The sequence below is a fragment of the Neltuma alba genome, unplaced genomic scaffold (genome assembly GCF_004799145.2).
Source record: "Neltuma alba isolate B1F8T4 unplaced genomic scaffold, ASM479914v2 tig00012557_pilon, whole genome shotgun sequence".
Classification (NCBI taxonomy): domain Eukaryota; kingdom Viridiplantae; phylum Streptophyta; class Magnoliopsida; order Fabales; family Fabaceae; genus Neltuma; species Neltuma alba.
The window spans coordinates 133,922-150,325 of NW_021637014.1; the positions used below are offsets into that span (position 1 = coordinate 133,922).

Consider the following 16,404-nt stretch of genomic DNA (forward strand, 5'->3'; position numbering starts at 1 on the left):
ATATTGCATGATTAATTAATTGTCGTTTGACAAAGTTTTCCCAACTTGAGCAAAGCTTTTCCAACATGGGGAGAAGAAATTGAGCAGCCAGAACAAAAAAACATATAGAATGCATTATTATTATAAAGTATAGATATTTAAATATATAATAGTATAAACTAGAAGTTCATGAAAGAATGTGTTCATAAGATATTATAAAATATTTGCTAGATGTTATTACTGATCTAAATGAGTATTACTAAATCTCATATTCCAACTGAAAATGCTTTAGTTAGTATACATAAAAGAGAGGCATACTTGAAGCAAAAGGGATTGATTGGTTACAATATAATTATTTTGGATAAAGAGGAGCATAACATTTAGAAGTCATATTAAAGAGGCATGTACTTCAGAAGAGTGCTAAAACATAATTAATTTTAATAAAAAACATAGAAGAGGTTCAGGTACCTAAAAAGTAATAAAGAGATATCAATAAGTTATATCATAAAAGGAAAAATAAAACTAAAAAGATAAAGTTGTTGATAAAATTTTTGATAATAATATCATGTGATTTTAAAGAGAATCTTATATATAGATATGTCATATAAAAAACTAAAAATTTGGCCAAAAGGAAAAGTAAAAGAGAAAAGACGCAATAAAAATATGATTATATTATTTTAACATGTGAAAATTATAGACCTACAGTCCAAACACATGAAATACAAAGTTATTATGTGGCACATGAATATTCGTGTGAAAATAAATAATTTCACAAAAGTCTAGTGATTATAATTATGCATATTGTTTTGTGGTGGATACAGTTATTTTTGTATACATTACTAGTCTGGCAGTATATGAAAGACGAAATATGTGTCTGTTAGATATTGTTATAGTCTATGCATGCGGCTCACTAAATAATGAAGTCTGCATTAGAATTCTTGAAGGATTTAAAATGCTAGAAGCATATATACAAGAAAATCATTCAATACTTGAAATGTTAGTTTTTTTCATTAGAATGAATAATTTTGCATTTCACTTCACCAATGGATCAAGTTATTGAATAACTAAATGATTTCTGGATCATACATTTTTGTTATATTAATTTTGTCCATGAAAATATATTGAATTGGACCTAAAGTCCAATATAATTATTCTATGATGATATATTTAAATATTTTGTTAATATCACATGTTGTAATTAAGTTCCATCTCACAATGCAAGTGGAGAGATATTGTTAGAGGTACACATTTCAGCTAAATAGAAAACATGTTCGAACAAAGAATTGGAGATAATCCACTTGAAAAATTAATATACTCTATTGAAATAAATTTATAACGAGTGATGTTGTCATTAAGGAGATTAAAAATAATGATATTGTATGCCTGATATTGTCACCAAAAGAAATAAAGATTATATTGTACGCTTTTTCTTAATCGAGGTTTTATGTTACAGTGTTTTCTTAGTTGAGATTTTTAATGAGACAACATTAATATGTATTGAGTACTATTTTTTCTACACTAGATTTTTTTCCTACTGAGTTTTTCCTAGTAAAGTTTTAATAAAACATAATATTAGGGGAGTATTATAAATATTAGAACATGTGGATATCCATGAATTTCCTCAACTTTTGACGTTTCATATCCTAAGCTCTATAACCTCTCCATTGAATAGTTTTTAGGAGTTTTTATTCTATAATTAATATTGTTATTTATTTTATGTAACACTCGGTTGAGTTTGGGAGCCTATAAATAGAAGGCTATATAATGCACATTTGAATCATCCAAGTGAATAAGAATATGCGCCATTTTTCTCAATTTCTCACTTGTCTTACTCATCTCTTGTACTCTAAATGTTGCTTATATTTCTTATTTTCATAAAAATGTCAAGATACCTATATTCATTATATCAAAATTTTCAATTATATATGGTCATGTATTTTATTTTTTATTAATACTAATATTTTTAAAAATATAATACATAGCCATGTGTAATTAGAAAACTTAACATTATGTATATAAAAAACCTAATCATTTTTTAGTGATGCATATTTTTATATTTCCAGAATTATTATCCTTTTATGTCTTGACAGTCATTTTTAAAATTTATTGTTGATTATCATTTTATAGTGCAATGAATCATTTCTTTAATCTTTTTCAATTAAAAATAAATTTTTAAATTTTTTAAAAATATTTAATATTTAAAATTTAAATAATAAGTTTTCAAAAACTAATTATAACTATAAAATCAGTTAATCTTAAATTAATAAAATTTAACTCTTTACATATTTTTTTTCCATTAACATAATGGTTTAGAGTGTTGAGACTTGTAGAATGACAGATAGGAATTTGGGTTGAATTTTGGAAAAATAACAAATAAAGACCTTCTAATATGTGAAATTGTGATTTGAAACCCTTAATTTGAAAAATGACAAATAAAAACTTGGTCTCATATTGTAAATATAAAATCTTGGTGAAATATTTGAAATGCCTCTCAGTCAAGTTGTGATTTGGTTTGTTGAAATTGTCATTCGGTAAAGTGAACTTATCATTTCCCATAATCAACTTGCCATTTGGCATACCCTCAACCAAGTTGTAATTTTGTCTACTGAAATTATTATTCGTTAAAGTGAACTTGTCATTTCCTATAGTCAACTTGTCACTTGGCTGAGGAAAATTTCAGATATTTCATCAATATTTCATATTTATAATATGAAACTGAGTCTTTATTTGTTATTTTTCAAATTGAGAGTCCTAAATCACAATTTTATATATTGAGAAGTCTTTATTTACTATATTTCCTTTAATTTTTGCCTTCAAAAAGAGAGCGTGTGCAATATTTATAGAGATATAAAAATATGCATCATTAAAAAAATGAGGTGAAAGAAAGGCTAAATTTTCTCCTTTCTATGTATTTAATTAATAGAAAAAAAGGAAAATAATTGATTTTTAAAAGAAGTATAGGGATGAACAGGCATTTCCTCCTTTCGCAGAGTCTCACTTCAACATTTTTGCCTTTATGTACGGTTGCCCAGCCCTCTCTCACTCTGTCTTATTTCTGTTTTTTTTTTTTTCCGAATGAAATGGATAATTTTCATTGCAAAATAAACTACACAAAATCAAGCGATATACAAGCAATAGGATTTATCGTAGGTTCCTCCTCATTTTGCTGAAACGATGTCGTATGCAGGGCGGGAAAGATGAGCGCAGCGAAGGAGAAGCGCAGCAAGTGTTTCCTATGGTCCTATGTATAATTTACAGTTTTTAGCATAAAGTTACTTTTTTTTTTTTTGTGAGTTACGCTTTATCAATTCATTTATTAGCAGAGCGTACAGTCGTACACAGGAGTTCATGATTTATCCGTAGGAATGTGACATGAAATCGTCCGTTAGATCTAAAGATTGTGTGGGGAGAGAATCAAATCACGTGATCTAATGACCTTGAGATTAACAAATAAAATGTCCCAGCCAAAAAAAGAAAAAAAATACGAAATGAATATTTTATAATGGGTTTATGTAAAAATTTGTCTTAAAAATTTCATGGTATTCAAAAAAATTTTGGATGTAAATTTGCCTTAAAAATTTAAATTTATAATAATATTACTACTTGCTATTAAAAGTATTAATGCTAATATCACTGCTTTAATAATCAAATTTAATTTTTTAATAATAGAAAGTAATATAGTTATGATTTTAAACTCAATTTTTTAATAACCGGAAGTAATATGATTATGATTTTAAACTCAAGACAATTATACATCCAAATAGATTTTCAGGTACTCAGACAAAAATAAATAAGTAAATAAATTTTCAGATACTCAACTCTCTTAAATGAAAATTTTTTAGACAAATTTGTATCTTTGCTTTTTATATATAAATGGTGCATAATGTAACTCAGTTTCTAGATGTTCCAATTAATTATGTTCGAACAACTTCATTAAATGCTCGCGGCTCTATTTTATTTTATTTTATTTTTTTTAACTCAACTCATCGGTTTTGTTTGGAATCTAAAATGTACGAGTAGTTTTGAAAATATAGGGTGGTTGCATTAGAAAAAGAAAAATGAAGTCCTCTGTCCTAATTAATAATCTCTCTTGGTGCTATGCTTATAACCTTCTAAGTAACGATTATATATCGGGTTTTGACTTATCTGAATTTAAACTAAATCAAGCATTATATTTAACAAACCATACGGTATTTGAATCTATATTTTTTTTATTAACATTTAGAATCAAAAGAAGAAGTGAATTGCTCCCTTTATTTCAATTTCAAATTATAAGTATTTTTGGATGAAAATTGTTGTTTTATTTTATATTTTTATTTGAAAATTCGAAATAGTAGTTACCAGTGTTTTTTCATATTATACCCTTATTTTCTTTAGCAATCTCAAAAGCAACATTTATTAAGTTTTTTAGAAATAAATTTGGTAGTGTAGTGCTTTTTGAATTAGTTGCATAGAAGTTATTTTACGGTATACAAAAAAAATGTAAAAAAAATTTCGCCTCATAAACAATAAGAGCATTTATTTTAGTTTAGTGTAAATTATGCCTGTGATAAATTTATAAATTTGCACATTAACCCTTTAAAATACTACCTCTAATATTTAATATAAGAGTTAGTAAGAAATCAAATTTAGTTGTAAATATAAAATCTTTATCCACTTTTTCTCTCAAATTTATAATATATTCTTTAAAATATTTCTATTGAGTGTAAGAGATTCTTATCAAGAGATATTTCGAATGCACATGATTAGGGAGGGTGATTTAGAAAGTTAACATACATTTGATATAATTAATCAATTCAACTAATTTTTTTAATCTTTTTAAATTTGTTATCTAGTTTTATATTAAGAACTAAGAGTAGTATATTATAGGATTTGATAATTTGATTATAACAGCCTTTGATATGTATTATTTCGGCCCTCTAGTTTTATACTTGTGTCTCTAATTGTAATCCTTATCTTAGTATCTTGCGTATAAGGGAAATCAATTAATGTCTTCTTTATTTAAACATTATTTTCTCCATTAATGTTTTCCTTATTTAAATATTATTTCTATAGTTAAATATGAATATTTTTGTATATTCTTGTGGCCAGTACTGAACCTTCATTTTTGGGGGAAAAAATGAAATGGATGATACATGAATCTAGGAGCTTAGTATATTTTGTCAACTAATAATCAAACTTAATCTCGAAGAAGACATTATTACAATTTCAAAATTTATGGGGTGACATTACACCAAAAAAAAATCCAAATATCCAAAAATATTAAGTGAAAACTTTTAATATAAATTTATAATTTAACCTTCAAAAAAAGTGAAGTGCGTGGCATATGGACCTACCAACTTAACATATTTGATCATCTAATGCTTAAAGTTAAACTAGACAATGGCTAAAGGGATATTGTTACAATATTGAAAACTTTCAGAATGACATTAAACCCAACAAAATTTTCTAGCTCGAAACAAATTTACACCTTAATAATCCAACATTTATATTTCAAAATAGAGAAAGTATAATTTGTGTGTGTGTATATTATATACAAACAAAATTAAGCAGGAGAAGACACCCAACACATTGAATCCAATATAATGCAACAACACGAGAGCAAGTATGTGCAATCACTATGAAGATTATTTTGAAAAAAAATAAAATATGAAAGATAAAGTGAATTAAGATCTTATATTTAGAATAAAATTAAATCTCTAACTAGCTTTTATATTTAGAATCCAAGGTAGTACTACTCTCTACTATTTGGCTGTAATTTTCATAAACTCATCAAATAGTTATAAATCTCTTATTAAAAAATTAATTGGTAAATGGTTTCTAAAAACTTTGTACAACTCAACTTTTATTGTGAGTAATCTATCTTCTATTGTGTGCAATCATATATCCCTTGTGCGATATCCTACCTCTGTGTAAATAAACTTTTTTTATGTACAACCCATCTTTGTTATGCATAAATTAGTTCGATGTTTAAATAATGTTTCGGGTAAACCATCTTCCTCCACATCATAGGGACTATTTGTCAATTAATTTGACAATTATAAATTTATCCTAATTTTCTGAAAATAAAATACAATTATATGATGGTTTTTGTGGTAAATAATCATCAAATATTTTCCTACACACTCATTTCAGTTATTTGACGCCCAAAATAACAACTGTTTATAAGTTTTTGTTCAATCTCCAACTCAAGTTACTTGACACGTTCTATTTAACTGACAATTATGAAACATCGATTAAGCCTAATTTAAATTTTATAATAATATCCCTCTTGCATGCATGCATCTTTCTTGTGATGCATTAAACTACATTAAAGCCTTGACTTTTTTGGACTTCTTCATTCTGCCTGGACAACAATTCTCATATTTGTTAAGTTCTTAAATTACACATGACAATGTGTGTATTATTTTTAAAATATTAATATTTAATTATAAACTCATTTGAAAAAATAAATAGAACACATATTTATGTGTAATTAAAAAACTTAACATAACAGATATAAGTAACTTACTCATCTGGTCCTATTTATAAGTCGTTTTCAAATGTTTTTTATAGACAAAAAAAAACCTTAAATTTCATCAACTCTCATTTAAAATTCAAAAACTTTTCAACTTTATCCCTATTTAATATACATTATATTTTATATAAACAAACTCAGCATAATAATAAATGAAGGGTAACATTGTACATCCATGCAAAAAATTTCTCTCAGTGTCTTATAAATAAGACTAAAAAATATCTTCTTTCTCTGCCTTATAAACAAGATCATAGGAGTAAATGTTTTCCTTTCATATATACTCCTCTGGTCCTATTTATAAGGCGGAAAGAGAATTTTTTTTATCCTATGTCAGTTCTTTAAATTTTTAGCATGAATGTATTATTTTGTCCTTTACTTATTATAGTGTAGATAGTTATCTCTTTTGAAAAATATATATATTAAATATGGGTAGAGTTGAAAAAATTGTTATATCTTAATAGAGAGTTAATGTATTTTAAGATATTTCTTGATTTATGTGAAATATATTAAAAGTATTTTATAAATAGGATTAGAAGAGTATATATTTCTGCATGCACCGGCACGCACCACAAGGGAAATTAACAAATGAGAATGCTATTTTTTATAATCCTCTCTAGCCCAGAGATTTGGTTATTTCCCACCACAAATCTAGCGCGTTGCGGAAATTAAATAAAATAACAACGGCCCCGTGCTGCTCATAAAAGGGGACAGGATTGTAATATTAAGATCCGGCCCTTAATTAATCGTTTGTTCTTTGTTCACATTTAAGGCCAGTGTCTTTTTATTTTTGCTGAAACCAAAAGCCAAAACGCAAATGAAGTGATTTTCTCTGAGGTCAAAATCAAGTGAGAAGTTATAATTGTAATGAACCTTCTAATGGTGTAGGTTATATAATAATTATTGGTAATTTTTAATAAGATTAAGCTGCATCCAACACCCTGAAATATTTTTCGTTTAATTTGTAATGCATCCAGCACTCTAAGGTTTTTTAAGTGCATCTAGCATCCAGAAATATTTTTAGTTCATCCAGTACTAAAGCAAAAAAAAAAAATTCAAGATACTAGATGTATTTGATAAAATATTTCAGAGTGCTGAATACAATTTAATCCTTTTTAATTAATATACTACATCTAGTTCTAATTATAAAAGTTTGTTGACTAATTTGAGGAGATTAAGAAAAAAGTTAAGTTAGTTATTTGTAATAAATAGGTATTTTCTTTCCTAAAATATCCTTACTAATCAAGTGTGTTAGCTAAAATTAAAATTATTAGAAAGATTATCTTGGAAAAAATTGAGTAAATGTGAGAGACAAAATGAATTAGAATCTTATATTTAGGACTAAAATAAAAATCAAATGAGGTCTTATATTAAAAATCGAAAATAGTAATTATTAGTCGTCTTATCCTCTTAATGTTCCTCTTCTACCTTGTAGTTTAATGTTTCCAATTAGACTAGCGCTTTTGTTTCGAGCTCGTCTCTTTCATTTTAGTGTGCATGTTATTCTTATTGTTTTCCCTGTTTTCTTAATGGGGTCCAAATAACTGTAGATCATTTTATTTAGTTTTAATAAATTTTTTTATTAAAAAAAAGAGTAAGAGAAATTCACTATTTTAATAATTACATATGAAAAATAGATGACTTCATATGACCCTTAGCGGACACAAAAAGGTGGCGTAATTTTGGGGGGGGGGGGGAACAAAGGTTGGTTATGCATACATGGCATCAATTGCAGTAATTTACATATAATGCCTTTTGCTCTTTTGTTGGGGCCAACCAAGATGGTTAAAGTTACTTTTCTTATACTGTTGGAAAATGACCTGATTTTTTATGCCTAAAGGAAATGACCTGATCTTCTCATGAAAACTATATTAAGAAAAATTATTCTAAAACTCGACAATATAATCATCTTATCGTCTATCTATATATTTGTATATAATATATTAAATTTTTTTGATACAGTATAATATATTAATTCTAAAAAATGTTATTATTTTTTAGGACAATACTTACAACAAGTTATTTAAAGGGAAAATGACAATAAAATACCACCTGAATTTCAAAAAGACAAATAAGGCACCTGAATAAGCAAAATGACATATAGGGAACTGGGTACCAATCTGGAATTCAGATTTTTGGCCAAAAGACCAAATGCCCTGTCTGAAAGTGAGATGAAGGAGAGAGGAAGACACTGATGAAATACGAGAAGGAGAGAGGAGGAAGACGCTGATGAAATTGGGAAGAAGAGAGGAAGGAGAGAGGAAGACGCTGATTTTCGATGGGTTCCCACAGCTTAAAATGTTATTGCCTAGCATTTCTCTAAAAAATTTTGGTTCTGTTTCTGTTCTTCGCATAAAACCATTTTCAGAGAATGTGAAGCTGTGGGAAAGATGAAGCGAAAATCAGAAAACAATGGCAAGCAATTACGTAACGTAACTACTGTCATATGCCTGCTGGTTTTTGGTAAATCCTACTACGTGAATGGTAAATTTCACTATACATGTAGTTAATTATGAAAGTTAATAGTTCAATGTTTATTGTGACGTACTTCAAATGCACGTTCACTGAATGATTTATTTATGCTTATAAGTTGCCTTTCCGGTGAAAATAGGTTTACAAAACCCATTGAAGAAGTAGTCACTTTCACTATAAAAGTTGTAAATCCCAGTATATGTTTTGTAAAATTCAACGTGAAATTTTATTGGTTTTTACAAACAAGTTGTTTATCTCCTGAAAACATGTTGCAAAACCCATTAACAAAGTAGTCACTTTCACTACAAAAGTTGTAAATCACAATATGTATTTTGTAAAATTCATAATTAACTACATGTATAGTGAAATTTACAACCACTATAGTGAAAATGACCACTTCTTAAATGGCTTTTGCAACCAGTTTTCAGGGATGGGCAACTTGTTTCTAAAAACCAATAAAATTCCAGACTGAATTTTACAAAACACAAAATGATATTTACAACTTTTATAGTGAAAATGACCACTTCTTAAATGGCTTTTGCAACCAGTTTTCAGGGGATGGGTAACTTGTTTCTAAAAACCAATAAAATTCCATACTGAATTTTACAAAACATAAAATGATATTTACAACTTTTGTAGTGAAAATTACCACTTCTTAAATGAGTTTTGCAACCTCTTTTCAGGGGATGAGCAACTTGTTTCTAAAAATCAATAAAATTTCACACTGAATTTTACAAAACACACAGTGATATTTACAACTTTTATAGTGAAAATGACCACTTCTTAAATGGCTTTTGCAACCAGTTTTCAAGGGATAGGCAACTTGTTTGTAAAAACCAATAAAATTTCACGTTGAATTTTACAAAACATATACTGGGATTTACAACTTTTATAGTGAAAGTGACTACTTCTTCAATGGGTTTTGTAAACCTGTTTTCACCGGAAAGGCAACTTATAAGCATAAATAAATCATTCAGTGAACGTGCATTTGAAGTACGTCACAATAAACATTGAACTATTAACTTTCATAATTAACTACATCTATAGTGAAATTTACCATTCACGTAGTGGGATTTACCAAAAACCAGCAAGCATATGACAACAGTTATGTTACGTAATTGCTTGCCATTGTTTTCTGATTTCCGCTTCGGTTCACTCCCTCTCTCACTACAAATCCTCTTTCCCACAACCAAAATCAACAATCTCTACGGAATGGTGATGCGAAGGAGTAAGATAATAGCATTTCCAACATTCTTCTTTCCTTCTTCCCGCATTTCATCAGCGTCGGTCCTCCTCTCTCCTTTCTCTCACTGTGTCGGTCTTCCTCTCTCCTTTCTCTCACTTTCAGCGTCTGTCTTCCCGCATTTCATCAGGGTATTTTGGTCTTTTGGCCGAAAATATGAATTCCAGATTGGTACCCAGTGCCCTATTTGTCATTTTGCTTATTCAGGTGCCTTATTTGTCTTTTTGAAATTCAAGTGGTATTTTATTGTCATTTTCCTTTATTTAAATCTATTTTGTCAAATTTTTCAATCACACGTTACAATGTGTGTGATTCTTAAAATATTATCATTAAAATATAAACCTCACACGCCAAAAAACCAAAAGAATAGATGACAACGTATAATTAGAGAATTTGATATAAGGAATATAAGGATAAGTATTTTCTTATATTTCAAATAATAAATAATTTAATTTATTTTTGAATAAATATATCAAATTTAATATTTTTAAGTAACATTCGAGCATTATTGAATTTAATTGAAATTAATTATTTTTTTCTGCTAATGAGGTCCGGACTTTTAATTATATTTGAAAGAAATTGAAAATTTTCACTCAATTTGATCATTTTCTGTTATTACATTTTCCTTTTTTTAATGTAAAACACATGACCCCACTATTTATTGAAAAAGTAAAGTACCTTTTCTTCATGTTCCTTATATCTTTCTCAAATCATAGGCCTATCTATAGGCTACAAGGGCTGCCCAGCAATAGTTATCCTCGTAATTCATAACGGTGAACGCAGATTTTCATGTTCCACATGAGCTTTGCAGCCCAAGCCATGCAAGTTATTAAAGCGATCTAGAACCAGAAGCATTCTTCAGAGAGTTAATGTACGCGAGAAAAAAAAAAAGTGTGCCTTCAATTTCTCCTTTTAGTTTTTTTTTTTGTTGGCATTTTGGTAATGGCGTGTTATAGAGAAAAACACAATCCATGAAAATTTCCGCAATTGAATAAATCTAGCTTGTGGGGTCTGGGAAAAATCATAATTATCAATTTATCATCCTGTGGGTGGGTGCTCACGGACCAGAGAATCTCAATCTTTCTATGCTTTCTTCTTAACTTTTTGCTCGGCCATTGAATTGCCCATTTTCGCTTTTGTTAACTTGTGAGAGAAACACACACATGGTGGTGCATTTTGGGTCTTCCCACCAACTTCTGCCGCGAAAACCACGTACCTTCTTCCTCTTGCAGCTTTGAGCTTTTTCCCTCTCGCTGTTTCTTGTTTTTTATGTGAACTTTCGTAGCTTGCCATTTCGCTGTTCACACAGTAATCTCACAGTTTCTTCATTCATACAAATTTGTTGTGCATTAGCAACATTTTTTGGGGAAGAAGAAGCTAAAATGCCTCCCCGGTATTTTCCGCTTCGTTGGGAGAGCACTGGAGATCAATGGTGGTACGCGTCGCCGATTGATTGGGCAGCGGCGAACGGTCTCTACGATCTGGTAGCGGAGCTTCTCCACCTGGACACCAATTTGCTCATTAAGCTCACCTCACTTCGTCGAATCCGCCGCCTCGAAACCGTTTGGGACGACGAATCTCAATTCGAAGATGTCGCTAAATGTCGGTGTCACGTCGCGAGGAATCTTCTTCGCGAATGCGAAACGGGGAAGGGACATAACTCTCTTATTCGTGCTGGTTATGGTGGGTGGTTGCTTTACACTGCTGCGTCTGCCGGAGATGTGGGTTTTGTTCAGGAATTGTTAAGGAGAGACCCATTTCTGGTGTTCGGAGAAGGAGAGTACGGAGTCACTGATATACTGTATGCTGCCGCTAGAAGCAAGAACTGTGAGGTCTTCAAGATTCTTCTTGACTCTGCACTTTCTACTAGAGATTGCAGTGTCACTGAAGCAGACTTGGATGAGAATGGTAGGATTTTCAAGAGGGACATGATGAATAGGGCCATTCATGCTGCAGCGAGAGGAGGGAATTGGGAGATATTGAAGCAGCTTCTTGGAAGTGACTCTGACATTTTAGCTCTTAGAGATTCACAAGGATCCACAGTTTTGCACGCAGCAGCTGGTAGAGGGCAAGTTGAGGTGAGGAAGTTTACTTTTTGTGTATTATGTTGCAGTATATGTTGAGTCCTACTTGTTCTTTTCATTTCATTCTGATGCGTGAAACTGGAATGATTAGTGATCTATCTTAAAATTTTTGGTTTCTCAGTAGATTTAAGAAATTTGCAGTCCTTGAAAACTTGATGAAATTTATGTACCCTGACATAATTTTTTCTCATTTGCCTTTTGAGGACTAACAACTTTAATTATCAGGAGAGAATATATTGAACGATCAGACAAAAATTAAAGGGCTAATAAATTTAAACCTACTTAGCATGCTAACCCCAAGAATTATGGCAATGAGAGCTTCCCAAGCAGAATGAGATGAGTAAAACGCAAACAGAATGAGACTATGGACCTTTTACGCGAAGCTTGTCCCCTGACTTAATCATATGACGCGTCTCAAACACTCTGTTTAAGTGGACTGAGTACCTGAAAGTTGAACCTATAGTGCTTATAACTTGCTTTATTTTAATCCCACAAGCTTTTAGTGCTTCTTCATAAATCTTTATTATGGTTATCAGAAAATAATCCACTCTACCGAAGTAGAAGGAAAGCATGAACAAGATACTCATCTCATCTAGATGCTACAGAACTTTTGTTCTCTGTGTTATTAAGCCTCATAGTTCATAATAAATCAGATTGCTCTAAGATGAGTTTGAGGTAGATATTAAGCACGCTGCTAATATCAAACATATTTGTGTGAATTACTTACACATCATGTCCTGGTGCTTTATTAACTGGCATTTCCTAGTGGCCTATATTTAAGTAGACTCCAAACCGGGTTGATGCTGGATATTCTAAACAAGAAAGGGCATCGCTTCTCATCTTCAAATTTGATAACTTTGGGACAGTGAATGCAACAGAAGTTAAATTTGTGCAGATTCACTGAATGCAACAAAAAGCTTTCACTTATTCTGACCATTCTAGCGGTGCAGGTGGTGAAAAATCTACTAGAATCATCAGAGATTATCACCTCAACTGATGTACAAGGGAACACAGCCTTACACGTGGCTTCTTACAGGGGTTACTTGCCTGTGGTAGAGATCTTGATTCTTGCGTCTCCCGAATCAGAAGTGTTAACCAATCACTATGGAGACACTTTTCTTCACATGGCAGTGGCTGGTTTCAGAAGTCCAGGTTTCCAAAGACTGGACAAGCACACAGAGCTAATGAAGCAAGTTGTTAGTGGGAAGATGGTGAACATAAAGGACATCATCAATGTCAGGAACAATGAAGGAAGAACAGCTCTTCATGTAGCTGTCATTGATAACATCCAATGTGATGTAGTGGAAATGTTAATGTCTGTCCCGTCCATTGATTTGAACATTCGTGATGCTGATGGCATGACTCCCCTGGATCTTCTGAAACGAAGACCTCGATCAGCATCCTCTGAGATTTTGATCAAGCAAATGATTTCAGCTGGAGGAATATCTAGTTATCCTGATTATTTGGCTAGAAATGTACTTCGTTCCCATCTGAAATCCCACAGCATTGGAAGGAGTCCTGGGACTTCTTTTAGAATCCCAGATGCAGAGATATTTCTCTACACCGGGGTCGATAATGCATCATCAGAAATCAACTATGATCAAGCAAGTGTAAAATCTAATTCCTATTCTGGTGAACTCAGCACTAGTGGGTCAGCCAACTCCCCGTATGACAAGTCTGGTTCTGTTAAGTTCACTCCAAGGCGCCTAAAGTTTTTTCTGCGGTGGCCTAAAAAGAAAGATAGAGAAGCCGGTGCCTCAAAGCTGGAAGATGAAGAAGATACTTTTTCATTATATTCTTTCAGTTCAAGGAAAAACATGGAAAACATCCCAATTCCATTACGGCAAAGATACTTAAATTTCTGTTCTCTTCCAAACAACAAAAGAACACTATCTGTCAGGACTTATTTCCCAAGTCCATCCACCAAAGAGAAATTTACTGCAGGCCTAACACAAGGCGTAATCCAGGTAAACCCATTTCTGGAACTTCCCGATCCTTTTCTCAAATCATCTGTGGCTTCAGTTACTTCCATTGATGAGCAAAGAGATGTTAATATCATGGGACCCTCTTGCTCCAATCGATCCATAGATGAAGGTACACTAAAACCCAACCATAGACAGGGTTCGTTCAGAAAGAGATTGATGAATAAATATCTATCTTTTGGAGCACAAGGCCTGGGCATGGAAGATTCAAATAGCTGCACAATTTCATCCCGTAGTTATAATCGTTTCAGTTTTTTAGTTGCTTAAATGTTAATATACTAGTGCCAACACTATAGTGGATTGTCTCTTAGCTAATGCTTGCTTGTTTGTGTCAGTTCATATAAAATATGTACCCTAATATTGTTGTTTGTATCATCTTCTGGTTTGTTATTTATTGGTTTAGTTTTTCTAGCTTACCCAGAAACAGTCCACCTGAAATTTCCTCTTGTATAATTGAAAAGCCAAGTAATCTGGATTCTCTACTCTTCTTCGTTCTCTATCATGCTTTCTGGTATTTAATTAGTTGTCCAAATCAAATCTTTATGCTCTCTAGATTAAACGTCTGGTAATTAACTGAGATTTAGTTCTGATTTCTTCAAACTACATGTAATTAGTTAATTTTGATAATTCTATATAATAAATATTACCAATTATTTTATAGTTAAGAGTTGTCAAGTACTAAACAAGATAGTTTTTCTTGGATTCAAATTGGATGTTTTGTTTAAGAGAGTACTTTTAATGAACTTAGCGATTTTATGGTAAAGCCTTCCCCCCTCTTTCCCATCAAGTGAAATGAAATCAGCCATTTAATTTCATGGCAAAATAATTTTTTTCTTTCAAGTGACCTGAAATCAGTGATTTTATTTCTAGGTAGTTGAAGGATAAATTCCGAAAGAGGAGAGATAGTGAAATGTAATAAAGTCATTACATTTGGTTGGGATTTAAACAGGATCTAATTAGTATTAAAGAATTAGATTTGAATAATCCCATGAATTGATGGCATTATTAATTTGGCCATGTCATATGAGAGTTTCTCTATTACTCTTAATAGATAGGGATGCTAATACGGTTCAATCCCACAATTGAACCCATATGGGTTGGGTTAAAAAAGCTTGTTTGAAAGTGAGTGTTCCAAGACCCATCAACAATTATTTAATTTTTTAAATAATTTTTTATTTTGAAATATTCTTTTCCTTATACAATATCCAAAAAAATATAATAAGATTTTTTTATTGAAATATTTGATTGAAAACACCAAATAAATTATATAGGTATTTTTTTTAATTTTTTAGTGAGGATATAATATATAATAATTAAAAATTTTTTAAAAATGTGGGTTAACCCACGGGTTGGCCGGCTAACATGCGACGGGTTGTGATCCTGGCAGTGCAGGATAAAAAGGCTTATTTACTTATGGGTTGGTTTTGTAATTTTTGGTGGGTTGGCAGGTTAGACCTACAAATTCATCTCATATTATTAGCTCTATTAACAGAGGGATGGATTTCATGAATTGAATTTTCAACATACATTTTTCTCTGGTTCTATTGTTGAGGTTGATGCTAAACAAGCTGATTATAAGCTTTATAATGATGATTGTTCATTGTCAAAAATTAAAACACCTATTATCCCTACACATTTAATATATTATATAATTTTAGAAGAATATTCATCCTTAACTAGCAATCAATCTCTTAGCCGTTTTCTTACTCTCTAAAAGTTACTAGTGAAAATTAACATTGTTATATACCATTCTATTTCTGTTTATAAGTCATTTGTAGAGAAAAATTTGTTCCTAAATATAAGTCACATGTAGGGTAATTAGTGAGCAGCAGCAGCAACAAGCTTTATCCTACTAGGTGGAGTCAGCTATGTGGATACATGACGTAATTGTACTCTATCAACAACCAAGTCATTAGATATATGGTTGACCTGAAGGTCTCATTCAATGACCTTAATAAGCGTTCTCATTGGTCTTTCTCTACCTCTTTTTATATGACTTCAAACTCTTTGATCTATCCTTTCTCATCAATGCCTCCAGTAGCCTTCTCTGCACTTGCTAAACCACCTCAAACGATGTTCAACCATTTTCTCTTCGATAGGTGCCATACTTACTCTTATTCTTATATTTTC

General features: G+C 30.9%; 1 protein-coding gene across 1 annotated transcript; it reads left to right on the forward strand.

Moving 5' to 3' along the window:
- Positions 1–11,295: 11,295 nt before the first annotated feature.
- On the forward strand, positions 11,296–14,773 carry LOC114728588 (uncharacterized). The gene is made up of 3 exons (XM_028915498.1): positions 11,296–11,420; positions 11,562–12,286; positions 13,243–14,773. Exons 1-3 carry the CDS (start codon positions 11,372–11,374, stop codon positions 14,539–14,541), a joined length of 2,073 nt encoding a protein of 690 aa, XP_028771331.1. The 5' UTR covers positions 11,296–11,371; the 3' UTR covers positions 14,542–14,773.
- The last annotated feature ends 1,631 nt before the right edge of the window (positions 14,774–16,404 follow it).